A 14,673-nucleotide genomic window follows, 5' to 3' on the forward strand; every position below is an offset into this window, starting at 1 on the left:
CATTTTCTGTTTGTCGAAATTCAACATCGAAACCAAAATATTGAAAGATGTTTGTGTTATATTAGATGTTCTTTCTTACCTGAGAAAGATTCCGCAATTTTTCTGATATTACTGATATTGAATAAGAAAATTGCTTATTAAATGAGAAGTTCCAGAAAAAAAACTATCATTAAGAAACCCTCTTTGGGTCGTTCAATGCGAAGTCACCGAGAAAAATGCAAACATCAGACCGACCTTTTTGTATTTGAACCAAATTTTGGAAGGTTGTCTATTTTATTTAGATCAAAAACACACAAATTTACCCGATTAACAGGCCAACTTTCTGATTAAAAAAAACATGTTTTTGTTAAATCAAATTTGCTTATATTTCTGGAAATATTAGGTTTGGAAAAAAAAACTTTTCCTTACATTTATAAAATAAATTGCTCATTGAATCAGAACTAATTTTATTTTTATTTTTGTTTGTGCTGTTAAATATTCTTTTTATTTTCAATTTGAAAACTAAATTTACTTTTTACTTTCAATGAGCGCATTTTTATTCACAAATTGCATCGAACTTTCTAGTAATTTTTACATAAGAATCATTCATTGCAATTAAGTACTCCGTATCGATCCCGAAATTCATCGCTTTGAAGCAAGTAACTTGCACATATTAGCAGACTTTTCATCTGTAACACTTTAAAACATCCGGAACTAAGATCTATAGTATGGCAACCTAATGGGTTTAATTTTTCTTTCGCGTGTACAAGAAAGTAATGTTTTACTTAACTCGCAAACTTGGATTTGCAATAATACCCTGCCGAACTGAAGTGAAAACAATTAACTAAGCTTTCGCTAATGGCCCGCATATTCTTCATTACGAGACCTAGATAATCACAAAACAATCAGTTCGATTCGAAATCTGGTCTAGGAACGCTACATCTCCCCCCGACGAAGATTTGCAAGTATGTCCTTCAGCTCTGTTATTCAATGATAGAATACTTGCTCATCACATCATCACATGTTAAGAAACAAAATTTTTCAATCAACAGTCATCAACCTACAAACAAATATTGTATGAGGTCACTCATACATCTTTTTTTTGTAGCTGCTATAACTTTGGAAATACTGAAATATCTTTTTTCCCGGTAAGGACTTGAAAAACTTTTTGTTAGGAAAACTTTTTTCTCTTCAATTTGACAATTTTTTCAGTGTAGGAAATAATTTTGATTTTTTCAGTATTTTATTATGAAAATTCAGAAAATTTTCTAAAAGTTTTTTACACATCATTTTTTTGCAAGTGCTATAATTTTGGAAATACTGAAATACCTCTTTGTCCCGGTAAGCAAAAAGTTTTTGTTAGGAATTTTTTTCTCCTTCAGTTTGACCATCTTGCGATGTATGGAAGATTTGTAGGCCACATACCAAATTATCTATCTTCAAAAAAAATTTCATCAATTTCTGAAATGGAGTTTTTTAAGAATTCGATTTTTAATTTTTCAGCATTTTTTTATAAAAATTCAGAACATTTTCTAAAAGTCATTGATAGATCTTTTTTTTGTAGGTCCTATAGTTTTCGAGTTAAATTTAAAAAAAATGAAAAAAATGCGTCCTTTCCAAAAGTTAGTCTAGAGCAATTTTGGAAAAACTAAGTATGCAAAGTTGCTTATTTACATGAACTCTTTACACACACACAAAGTTTCATTGAATTCTGAGAGGCTCGTGCTAACCTTTGGTCGAGTTAGCGTGAAATCCGTCAAAACCCAAATTGTTACTTGGGTTGTACATCTGTTATCGTAACGGTAATTTATCACGCAGTCACTTTTATGTCTGTTTTCTCGCCTTTTTTTGTTTTTTATTACAGAGACTTTCAGCCTCTTTGTTTTCTCTCCTAAAGTCCCTATATGGAAAGAGAAACAGAAATTTTTAAATCCCTATCTTGAGCCCCTTTTTTAGGAGTGTACTCATCACTGCGACCAGTATCGCTGGCCTATTGTAATATCGCCCGGATGGTACCCCCTTTCCACTTCCAGACCCCTTCACTTTTCAGTCACTTATACAACTCTTATCGGTCCGAATACGATATAAACACAGCCACTTTTACTTACTGCGACCTCCCCTTAGTAGGGGCCGCCGTCCTTTTTGGCAATGCCAGGTTTGGTTCAGAACAAATCGGGGATTCTGGAGTTATGGCGGGACATATCATACATGCTTCCATTCACATTCGCATACAGAAGACAATGAAAAAACAACACCGTTAAAACAGTGATACAACAATTCTGGCCTGAATTTTGAATAGGTCATTACTGCAAATGAGAGATTCTCTTCACGGCTCCTCTCTTACGTCTAAATATTACGGCTGCATGAAAGCATTTCAATGCATTTTTTTTCTTTCCGATTAGCTAGTATATGACGCCAATAATCATATCGTGCGAAAAAGATGCCGTCAACTGTATTTGCAGCGTCGTGTTAGACGTAAGAAAGGAGACGCGAAGAGAATCTTTCATTTGCAGTTATGACCTATTCAAAAATCAGGCCAGAGTTAGCAAAAATAATTTCAAAACACCTGAAACTAGCAAAATATGGTTAAAACCAAAAGGAAAAATCAAAATATGTGAAAAATCGGATTGGAGATTCCAGTACAGCTCTCCAATATTTCAGAGGTGCCGCAAGGTAGCAATTTAGAACCATTGCGAAATTTTTTGATAAAAAAATTGTTATTATTTTGATTTCGATTCTTTTGACTTTTCCGTTTTTTTTATTCTAACTTTGTACCAAGCCATGTTCCCGTTCCTCGCGGACCAAACTGTCAACGGCCAGGTCAACTGCACAGTATGTACCGCAGAGAGAACTCCAAGGAATCAAGTGGAACCAAAAATAATACCTAATTCCATTAAACTCCTTGAAATCAAGAGGAAGGAAGAAAGCGTGAACCTCCCGTACCAAACGCTTCCCATATAGATAATAGTTTATTTACAGTCGTTGGGAGTATCTTTCCTAATAAAGTTTAAGGACCCTCGAGGATGAACTAATGGCATTTATACCAGAAGCCAGGCTTCAAAAAGTCCTCAAGAATAGTCCTACGAGTAAGGTAAAACGACGATAGCCCCGTTTGCTGCATAATTTGTTCTACGCAACGGTACTTGGGGGAACGTTCTGCTACGAAGAGATCGTGGTTGAGCTCGTAGACTAATATGGTTCAGAAGCCATGAACAATCAGCCCTCGCCATCAGGATATCAACTACAAGGATTGCACGGTACAGATTTCTCTTGGTTGCTCGATTCCAGATCACCGAACTATACTCCAGCGTCGAACGAACGCAGTACAAATTCTTCAAGCAATGTATATCAGTGAAGTTTTTCGCGGTTCCCATAATTGGGCCAAAACCTCGAGATCCTTTAGCAACGATGTGCGTTGCTTGTGGGTAAGCTGTGAGTCAAGATGGACTCCCAGCGCCTTAATGCAGGACTCTCTTTTAATCAGTTCACCGCCGAGACAATAGCCGAAAGGGAATGGCCGTTGTTTTCAGGAGGATGGCACAACTGAGTACTTCTGTAATGTTGAAAAGCTCCCAGTTGTTGCAGGAACGTGGCTTCTTCTACTTTTTTGACCTCGCGATAGATCTTAAGATCATCAGCAAAGGAAAACCTGGGTTCACGTAGCGAAAAGTTTACATCGTTGAAGTACAGCTCAAAGTTAAACGGACCCAGATGGCTGCCTTGTGGAATACCGGACGTAGCAATAAACGCTCTGGATATCGATTCTCCGACTTTTTTAAACCATCCTGTCGAGTTTGGCAACCGCATTTTCATGATTTAACTTATCAAAAGTAGCAGAGAAGGCAGTGTAGATTGCATCTATTTGGAAACGGCTCGGCATGTTATAATTGACTTATTCCGTCTTCTGAAGTTTGGAGCGTCTTAGTAGAATACGAACCCTGGAAATTAAATAAATTTATTTAATTTCCAGGTTATTCCGTCTGTAAATAAAACCAGACGCTTGACAAGACGTCATGTTTTCGTGGCATGAATCACAGCTTGTTCCCTAAATGCTTTATAAAAAACTGAAACTAATACATGTCCAGCTAAACTACAGCTGGTGCGAGCACCTCACGACCACTCTCTTACCCAGGCGAGGATTTGTTGCGAGTCCGAAAAAAGGGGTACAAAATTAGTGTTAATAACAAAACAATATTCGTCATACAACGATGTACAGATGTCAGTGTCCTGGTTAAAACCCCAACGATACAGTTGATAGTGGTAAATTAATATATAAATGCAGACAAAGACTCAAACAACTTGGCCATACATTCCGGTTATCTCCGTTATAGTGAATCCAGTAAAGTCACAGTGAAGGTAGTGGAATCACAACAAAAAAATGTTTTCTCGTCGAAATTATAGAAAATTAGGCTGGGTACCTCCGATTTGGTTTCAATTCGACGCGAAACGACGCACGCGGGTTACAGCTAGTATGAAATAGCGATCAAAAATATGGTAAAATTCTAACCACTTTTAAAATATAGGTCATTCCATATCAAGTGTCCGAGTCCCATGTAATTGACCTTCTCGGATTTAAACCAAATTTTGTCAGATTGTTCATTTCCGGTTAGCAAAAACCCAAAGTTTTGTGCCGATCGAACGTCTTCTCAATTAATGGGAGTATCTCCGTTTAAAAAAAAGACACGTTTTTGTCAAATGCCGGGACACTTCGCCGACATTCTTATCTCGCATAAAACAAAAGAAAAACACAAGAAAACTGAAGCTAGTATAAGACACAACCAGCTTATAATAATAAAATATCTTGAATAAATTAACAGTATATAAATAAATGCACCGCCAATAATGGCCATGCTTTCGGGACACGGTCACTTTTGACCATGCTACTACTAGCCATGATCGCCAATTTCGTAACCCCAGTCGAGCCTACCTGCATACAATTGTGTGGACATAATTTCCGAATGAATCATGAACCGAGCTCGAGTTTCTAGCCTCAAGGCACACAGAATGGGACACCCGAACTATGGGTCCTAATTGTCCGCACTATATAGAATCCATTCAACCGTGCGGCGGCCGGCGTGGGGGGGGCTGCGACCGACGACGGGTTCTGCCAAGGGTCCACACCACATTTCGGTGCGGTTTAGCGGTCCCGTCAGATCAACCTTACTGACAATACATTAGCCCGGTCGAACCGTTCGAAAAAATTAATATTCATGTCCAATAACAAACATGAGTGCGGTATTTCACTTTCACAAAAAATGACTGAATTGAAATAAGCGCGCGCTTTTTTTAGGGTTGGGCCCGCGTACTGGCTTAGCCAATTGTATGTGTACGCAAATGCGCTTACATGCCACCACATACGAGCAGCAGGCGTATTGGCGTATAAGGGCGCATTAGCCTATTAAAATTTAATATGAACACACCGAGACCGGGTCTAGCCGTCACTCAACTAGAACGAAAGAAACATTATCCCACAGACAACAACTCGGCTGGTTGCTGCAATTGTGTGCTACGGTAGCGGCGCCACACTCTATACCCTTCCCCAAACAAACCATGGGTCCCAATGAATGACCGTACCTTAAGCTCAGGGACTTGTAGGCGTCATTACAGTGCAGCAATTACGCTCCTAAAAATTAGCTTATTTATTTTTTTGCTCACGCTAATCTACTGCATGCACTAAATGCATCCAGAAACGAATTGACTTGCAGTTTTAAAGGGAAGAAAAAAAACTTTGGAGCTGCTCGAAATGCTAAAGACTGCAATTTATCATCATTTCAGGCTCCATTTACTTCTTTTTGATTGGCCCCAAACAAGGCAGTACTAACTGCAGTCATTAAGGACCACGCAAAACATTAAGGAATAAGAAAAACGGCCCAATTTCAAACAAGGCCGAAGATGGATTGCGTCGTTTCATTCCCGTTAGGGCCCCCACAATGTTTGCGAAACAATTAGTTAAACCCTACCCTTTGGTGGGGTCATTAGCTGCGTAATTTGACTGTGGAAACCTGTTTAAGTACCAGAAGTTTGAGTACCAAGAGAATAATTGGAGGATTTTTTTCTGACTAACAATGCACAATCACACACAATTCCAAAGTACTAAATTGATCTTTCTATTTATTTTGCAGGATCGGACTGTGCGGCTTCGACAACCCGATGCGGGATCACAAGACAGAGGAAGTGAAACGACACGTCGGTCAGGTGAGTTTCGCCGCCAGCTGCTGCAGGCTGCTGCAGCAATTAGTCATATTCTAAGCAACAAACCCATCCGCAGTCAAGTCCGTTCGTTCGTTAGATCCATCGACGACGATCGATTGGATCGGTCACCAGACCTGAGAGCGCCCCGTTCGACAATCGCCATTGTGGAGCGCAGCGTCGTTCGACGCGCATCCGATTAAGATCAAGGACGAGCATCACGGTCTTGATCGGTGTGCGACATGGTGCGCTTCTCTCCTAACCTAACGACACCGGGCTAGGTTAGGCTAGGCTAGGCACGGGGAGGTGGCAGGCAAACTTTACAAATGTCAGTCCCATCCGGCTAAGATGTGGTACGTGCGCATGCAGGAAAATTAATACATTTCGACCGGGGGAATGCACAACACAACTCATCACGAGACACCGAAGCAAAGTGGGCAATAAAAGGCATGATCGCGATCGCGTTCGGTTCGAACTAATAAAGCAATTCACTAGAGGGTATAGCACCCCTGTCAGTAACTAGAGAAGGAAAAAATGGTGGCAACCGAGGATCACGATCGCACGATGTCCGATGCTCTCTAAGAAGGTGCAGAAGAAGATCCATCAACACAATTCCCCTTTAGTATGCATACATATCTGTCGACTGTCCTTTGCTGCGCTCTGCGGATGATCTTTAAATATCAAGGCCCAACGCAAATGTTCCTCGCACCGATGATCCGTCCGTGGAACGATTTGTAAACGGATGATATCTGATGAAGATGATCAACTTTTTTCATCCAAACTCTAATTCCCAGCCTTCTTTTCGCATACGAACTCACCACACCGCACCGGTCTGAATGCTAATTCGACAGCCAGCGATAGAACACGGTGATCCTTGTTTGTTTAGACCGACGATGTCATCGTCATGACAATCGGCCGAACGACATCCGCATTCGGTTAGTTTTGACATTCAATTATCACCGCCCATCTTCTCTCTTTATTGGCGCTGCTGTGTGCGGTAATGACGTCACGTTACGCTACCTCTCGTCACGTTTATTAGCCATCTATTAGACACACATTAAATCTGTCGCCAATCAATTATCGACCGTAAACTTGCATCGTACGCAACTGTACAATAAATTTACGTTCTTCATTCATTCTGACCCGATGCACGTCACTCCGTTCCCCGTTACGGTTTCGAACTTTCGATTTCAGCTTACCCACAGGAAGCGGGGCCAGCCAGCTGTCGGGGAAGCAGTCAGCCTCGCTCGACAAGCTTAGCTATGACGATGGAACTGGATCTGCCGCATAGTCCAAATCGGGCGGGGTGGAGCAATTTTGCCGCTAATGACAACGACACGATCGATGGTCCTTCTTCGTACGGCGCATAAGATCTAGTCCTCCTTGAAAGATCGTCGCCTTCGATCCAGGAAACGATACGATCGTTGCTTTTTTTGCGCTTCTTTCATGTGCAATAGTGTTGTGCAGAAGTTGTGGGGATCTGATTTATTGGTTGCGTTGCGGCGGGTGATCAAGTCGAAAGAAGCCCCGTTGTTGTTGCTGTGTGATCCGTTGCAGGTTAGGATGGAGAGAAAAAATAACAACAGCACATTTAAGCTTATATTAGTAGAAAAGATTTGAAACTTCCTGTCGTATTGCAACACGTATCACCCACACTGTGCCGTGCCTGTTTGGCTAAAGTTAAAATTTCTTCCTGTATATTGCACTTGTCAATCAAGCTCAATTTGTTTCGCTGCAAGTTGCACGAAATACGAAACGTGTGCGTACCTGAAACTTCGAAAAACTGCATCGCTGCCTTCCTGGGATAGCAACTACCATCACGGCGCGGCGCGGAGCGGAGCGTGATTTCGAGCAACCACAAAAGATCACGCATGGTTTCTTCCCCTCCATAAATACTCAACCACAACGCAACAAGGAACAGCTTGTACTTATAATTGTTATTAAATTTACTGCAATTAACGCTTCCAAAGCACGCAACAGAGCAAACGCCTAATGATAGCAACTTGTGCAACCTGCACTATGCCGCACTGATGCAGCGCTCTGGTACAGCACAGCAGCAGCTTCTTTCTACTGTAAACGGTCCACAGATGAGCTCGCGAATGATGATGCAAATCACGATGGTCTTGTTCCTAGTAAACACGTGCAAAAAGAAATTAAACTTACACTTTTTCTGCCGTCGACAACAACTCTATGAAAAACGAGATAATTTATAGTACATTTAATGTGCATACCACTTTTTATTTATTATTGAACATTTCAATTTATATTAAAGTTTACAAGAGTAGTGGCGTGATTTGACAGAGAAAACATTTTCTGTTAAGGTTCGCACGCGCCGTCGCTTTCTGGGACTTCAGAAGCTCAAAATCTGCTCAAAATAATAGTTGCATACACGAAATTGTTCTCACTTTATTGTTTTTGACCATCAGAACTCAATGAATATATTTTGAGCCTGGAAATTGCTTTTGAAAAATAATTAATGACGCGTGGTTGAACCTTTAGGCCAACAGCATGGACTTAGCTGATAAAGCATTATCAGTTCCGACAGATCAGAGAATGACTACAAGCGATCTGATGCTTTAGCCATTTTCTGGTCGAATCTGATAACCCCTTATCAGCTGAGTACTCAACTGGAAAAAACTATAAATTTTATATACTGAACAAATGGACTGTTAGATCGCTCAATGTTACTGCTTTCATCGCTTTTTCCTTACAAGACTTCAGTTTTACCAGCATTATGACATGATATCTTTTCATGCAATCGCGCGAAGTAAGAGGATTGTTGCGCATTTTCCCAGTACAGTTTACCTCCAGGACATCATATTTGCCTAGGTTCAGAAGAAACAAAGAAGAAGATAAGACCTGTTGGGACGGGGAAACTTTGTTACCTTTTTCCGTTAAAAGTTCGATAATTGTAATTGTTGTAACAATTTCAGAATGCGCGTCGAATCGTCGTTCGTCTTGTCTGGGGAGCAAAGCGACCTTGAAACTTTTCATTATCTTTTACAAACTAACAATTGAAAATCCACGTTTTATCAACATCTCCTGTGAATCGGTTGGTATGCAAACCATCAAATCTTTCAATATTTCGTGACGCTTTCCTGAAAGTATATTTTGAATTGACACGCTGCGATAAGACGTAGTTTTACGTCAAAAGTGACGGAGTCTCCTCATTCCAACAGGTCAGGGAATATCTGTTTCGATTGACCACCTATACCAAATTGATGTCCAGAAAGTAAACCGTCATGGAGAGTTGCGCGACCATGTTTTCCTTTTAACCGATTAGGACGATATGCTGTGAGAATTTATTCGCAACTGAAGTTTTGTATGAAACACAGTGAGAAATCAAACTCAAAGACTAGGCTTTGGGCGTTTAAATAACCAAATAAAATTCATCCAATTCGGCGAAGCATTTAACAACTGAAAAATAATCGGATAAATTTACATCCTCTGTTGTGTTGCACGAAACCAGTTTTCTAACCGCGACGACAGTTTACTGTAGTACGCGTGTCGTCGCGCTTATTATTCGCAGTAAACTGTTACTGGAGTTCTTAAGAACTAGAGCAACTTTTTATTGCATTTTTTATTAACCGTATTCATAGAGGACTTGGCCTCCCAATTGTGCCCGAGGTACAACTCAGCCGATAAAGTGACTGCAAAGGTACTTTTTTCCGGCGTTGCTTTGGAGTGCAGTTGATGGAAGTTTTTGTTTTCTTTTTGTAAATAAAATGCAGTACTTTCCTCTCACCGTGATTTGGTTTGCCTGAAGTAACTCAAAATTGAGAAAAAATTAACTGTTTGGATTTTTTTTTAAATATTTCATAACTTATTGAATATGCATCCTAGTGATAATCAGTCTTCAGAGAAAATGTGTATTTTAATATTCTAAACAAGTTTGTGGGACATTTGAAAGCAATGAAAAAATTGAGTGCAAAGTTATTGACCAGAATTTATCTTTAAACCAGTTTTCTAACCGCGACGACAGTTTACCGCAGTAAGATGTCGCCGCGCTCATTATTCGTGATAAACTGTTGTCTGAGTTATTAATAACTGAGGTGGCTTTTTATCGCGACTGTTATTGATTATTATCATAGAGGGTTTGATTCCCAGTTGGCTTCGAGTCGAGGTACGACTTTGCCTCTCGAAAGTGATTGCATAGGTGCTCCTACTTCTTCGACGCGAATGCTTTTCAGTTTCTTAGGTCACGCGCCTTTTGAAATAATCAGTATTTGTTTCGTTCTTTTTTGCTGAGTTCAAAACAAACACTGACAAAACCGGCACAATATTCCAAAAATCGATAGCTGCTTTACTTTCGGGACATCAAACTGATCTACGGCAGAGAAAACAAGACATCTACTGAAGCTATTCGTCAAGAGGTTTCAGAGGGTAAATATAGAATTCAGCATGAATCATTCATCAAGAAAAATCAAAAGGAGTAAGACGGGGTCGTTGACATGTTCTACTCTCTTAAGTACTTGGCCATCAATGCTATATTCAAACAATATAGGGCTGGCAGTTCGATGGAAGGCCATAATCTGACATTTAGCCGTGCTAACGATGAGCCAGTTCCTGGGACACCAATTGACGAAAGTGTCAAGCAGCTTTTGCAAATTTTGGCAATCTTCAATGGATCGAACAGCGAGTTAGTTTCAAATCGTTCGCGTATATCAACTTACATCCATCACCCAAAAGTAAAGCAACGTCATTAAAATATAACGAGAAAAGCAATGGGCCCATATTGCTGCCTTGTGGTACCCCCGATCTATTTGTAAATGGGGAGGAGAGACATGAATTGGGCTGCACGTGTAGTGTTCGATCACTTAAATAAGAATATAACCACTCAACAAAGTATTGCGATGCGCCAAGTCTGGAAAGTTTACAAAAAGTATTCGATTATCAATACGGTCAAACGCGGCCTTCAAATCTGTGTAAATTACATCAACTTGAACCTCCTGCTCTAGATGCGAGAGATGCAAGTCGATGTAAAATCCAGAAGATTCGCACAAACAGAACGACCTGGCATAAATCCGTGCTGATCGAAGGAAATGTAACTTTTTGCATGAGCAAGAACAGCAGGGCTCACAATTATTTAAAACAGCTTACACGACGCAGAGAGGCTAGTTATGCCGCGATAATTTCCTATATTTTGCCGGTCACCAGTTTTGAAAACTGGTAACGTATAAGACTGCTTCCAAATCGCCAGAAACTCTTTGCTTAAACGACCTATTAAATATTCGACATGGCGGTTCCGCCACTACAGATGCACAGCGGGAATAAACCTTGCCAATAAACAGCTAATATTTAATAAGCAAAAAAATCGTAATACGACTTTTGAACTGGTTTACGTTGTCAAACAGCTGGTTGTTTGCGTAAACACCACGTGCAAAGATGGATCAGAAGTTCTCGATCGGATGTAGATCTACTCGAGAACTAAGACTTCTCTATCAGCAAACCTCTGTTTTGCAGGTTTTGAGTTGTGGATTGTAGCATTATCGACGGATCCCCCACCTTGAGTAAAGAGGAACGGTACACATACTTAATAAGCGTTGCTTCAATGATCCTCTCTTACCTATTATTCTGCTCTTTCCCCTTCACGTCTTGTCCCACTCTGCTGAGAAACTATAAACATTTTGTTTCATTACTTTCTTCAACCGTCCCCTCCGTCTACCATTACAAAACTCAGGCTTATCTTGCTAAATAAAAAAAAAACCAAGACCCTGCCTAGCCATGTTCAATCAAGCTTTCCAAATGGAAATGTTTAAATCTTTTTATTTACTTGTATATGACACTATACGGGATCATGAACGTAAACTATATTATGGGGAAGGAAGGAATGTCTGATGCAAAAAATAATTAATCGAGTAAACTGGTAAATTTCGATATAGACCGAAAAGATATCGGGTAGTGGATTGACGCTCGACTGTTTTTCTAACTAAACTATCAGCCCTCGTTGTAGCAGTTAGTCTAATACCTAATTTTGTTACCATTCTCTCGACTTTATCTTCCCGCATACGCATCACACTTTCCTCTGCGACGGTATTATTTTTATGTGCAGAGCAGTCATATAAAAATAATTCCGTATAAATAATCAGACATTCCTTCCTTCCATGAAATTTTTCGGATTGCTGGAATTGTTCCCAAGACAAGCATAACCCAAGTTGCTCCATAGCCCCGTGTCACACTGAAAGGTGTGGAGGGTGCTGAACCGGGTAAAAATGCATCCTTTCCACACTACAGGTTCAAGAGCTGCTGCCTGCGAATAAACCTAAGCGACTTACGTTTTGCAGGCTTAGGCAAGCAGAAGTAGAGGCGAACCCTCAATTTATGAAAAACATTGTTGTTACTGTTGTTGTTTTTCATGCGTGTTAGACCGTGTCCGTCGCACGCGGTGAATTAGTGTGCTATGCGTGATGTTTCTCGTATTGTATTGTGCAGTTTTCAGATACTAATTCAACACTCAACACAATCACCCTTATTCTGCGAGTTACGTGACTCAATACGACAATTGTCACTCGCCGTAACTCGCCACGGCGAGTCGTGTCACCTAGCTGACAACCGTGTCACCTGGAACACGGTTGGGATTTCCAAGTCGTTTACGCCACTCCAAGTTCTCATTGTTTGAGAGAACTTATACTCCACGTGTAGTAAGTGAAAGCTCGAATTCTGCACTAATTTGTGATTCTATTCCTGTTTTGGTTCACAGCAATTCTACGAATTCTCCGTTTATTCTTTGGGGAGAGCTTGCTTTTCTTTCCACGTTTCCATACGGTTAAGTTCCTCCCCATTTTTAAGGCAGCTTCTAACAGCCGTGGGTATTCGTCCGATTTTTCTGTTAGTAGGCTTTAATATTAATCTTCTGCTAGAACGTAAGATGCCTCGATCGACCTATACTCACTCTAACACACTTTCACTCAAGTTTTACTGCTTTCTTCTATCAACCGAATGCCGTATAAAAAATTCCTCTCCACTATACTCGGTTCGGGACTACTCATCGCCATTTGGTTGCACATCTAAACACACGCAGCTCGGCTTTAGCCTGGTCGAGCCATCTCGCACGTTGGGCCCCTTTATTGCTGGTGCCGCTAGGGTTCTTGATGAGAACAGATTTCACTGCAGAGTCGTCCGGCATCCTTGCGACGTGGCCGGCCCACCGTAGTCTCCCAACTTTCGCCAGGTGCAGTCTCTTCAAGTAGTGCCTGCAATCATATTCCTATGCCACTCTCCGGTATCCGTTTGTACTCCGCTGAAAATAGTCCGCAACTTTCGTTAAAATACGTGCACGTATGTCTTCCGTGAGCAAAGTTACTGTCTCATGTCCGTAGAGGACTACCGGTTTGGTTACCGTTTTGTACATCATCAGGCTTGTGCGGTGGAGTATACTCCTTGATCGAAGCGTCTTGTGGGGGGAAAAGTAGACTCGACTTCCAGCTTGAATAAATCGTAGAATCTACTTACTCGTATTATTGTCGGCGGTGACCAAAGATACGAACACAACAACCACTTCCAGTTCATCAATAGTTACTGTCCGTAGGAGCCAAATGTTGCTTTCTCTGGAATCCCTTCCAAATACATATATGTTTAGTTTTCGACGCATTTATCTGTAACCCAATCCTGCTAGCCTCCGTGTTTAGTCTAGCATAGATTGCCTCAGCAGTCCCAAGGTTTCTAGTAATGATGTCGAGGTCGTCTGTGAAGGCTAGGAGTGATGAAGATCTTTCTTCTCGTTTCGATGCCCGTTCGCCGGATCACACCTTCAATAGCTATATTGCATAACATACAGGACAGTCCATCCCCTTTCCGAACTCTCTGCGCGATACGAAAGGACTCGAGAGTGCCCCCGAAACGCGCACGTAGCGCATCACTCGCTCCAGGGTAGCTTTGATCAGCCCCGTCAGCCCAGTCAGTCGGAAAACCGTACTCATGCATTATCTGCCAACTGTATCGTATGCTGCTCTGAAATCCACGAACATATAATGCGTGGGCACGTTGTACTCCCGACATTTCTGGAGGATTTGTCGGAGAGTTAAAATTTGATCCGTAGTAGTACGAGCTCCCATAAAGCCCGCCTTATACTGTCCTACAAATACTCTAGCTATTGGGGATAGACGACCTTGTAGACGGCGTTGACCAACATGATACTGCGGTAATTGCAGCAATCTAGCCGGTCGCCCTTTTTGTAGATGGGACAGACTACACCTTCCATCCACTCCTGCGGTAGTTTCTCTTCCTCCTAAATCCTAGAAATTATCCAATGAGTGCCATTGCCAGCGGTTCCTGGCCATTTTTGTAGAGTTCTGCCGGAAGTCGGTCCTTTTCGGCGGCTCTATTATTTTTCAGCCGACCGATTTCTCGCCGAATCGTGACCGGGAGCCGACATACTGTTATCGTTTGTGGGCATTCATAGGTTAACTTCCGTTGTGTTAAGATGCTCATCGACGAACTGCTTCCACCTGTCAACCACCTCGCGTTCGTTTGAGATTAGATCCCCTGCTTCATCCCTACACTTGT

General features: G+C 41.2%; 1 protein-coding gene across 1 annotated transcript in view; it reads left to right on the plus strand.

The window, feature by feature from the left end:
- The window catches only part of LOC128736686 (uncharacterized), a 224,327-nt gene that overhangs the window by 181,038 nt on the left and 28,616 nt on the right, over positions 1–14,673 (plus strand). Inside the window, exon 4 of the mRNA XM_053831174.1 lies at positions 6,102–6,174. Within this exon, the coding sequence (XP_053687149.1) occupies positions 6,102–6,174 (73 nt within the window). The remainder of the gene's footprint in view (positions 1–6,101; positions 6,175–14,673) is intronic.

Source organism: Sabethes cyaneus, chromosome 2, assembly GCF_943734655.1.
Source record: "Sabethes cyaneus chromosome 2, idSabCyanKW18_F2, whole genome shotgun sequence".
Classification (NCBI taxonomy): Eukaryota; Metazoa; Arthropoda; class Insecta; order Diptera; family Culicidae; genus Sabethes; species Sabethes cyaneus.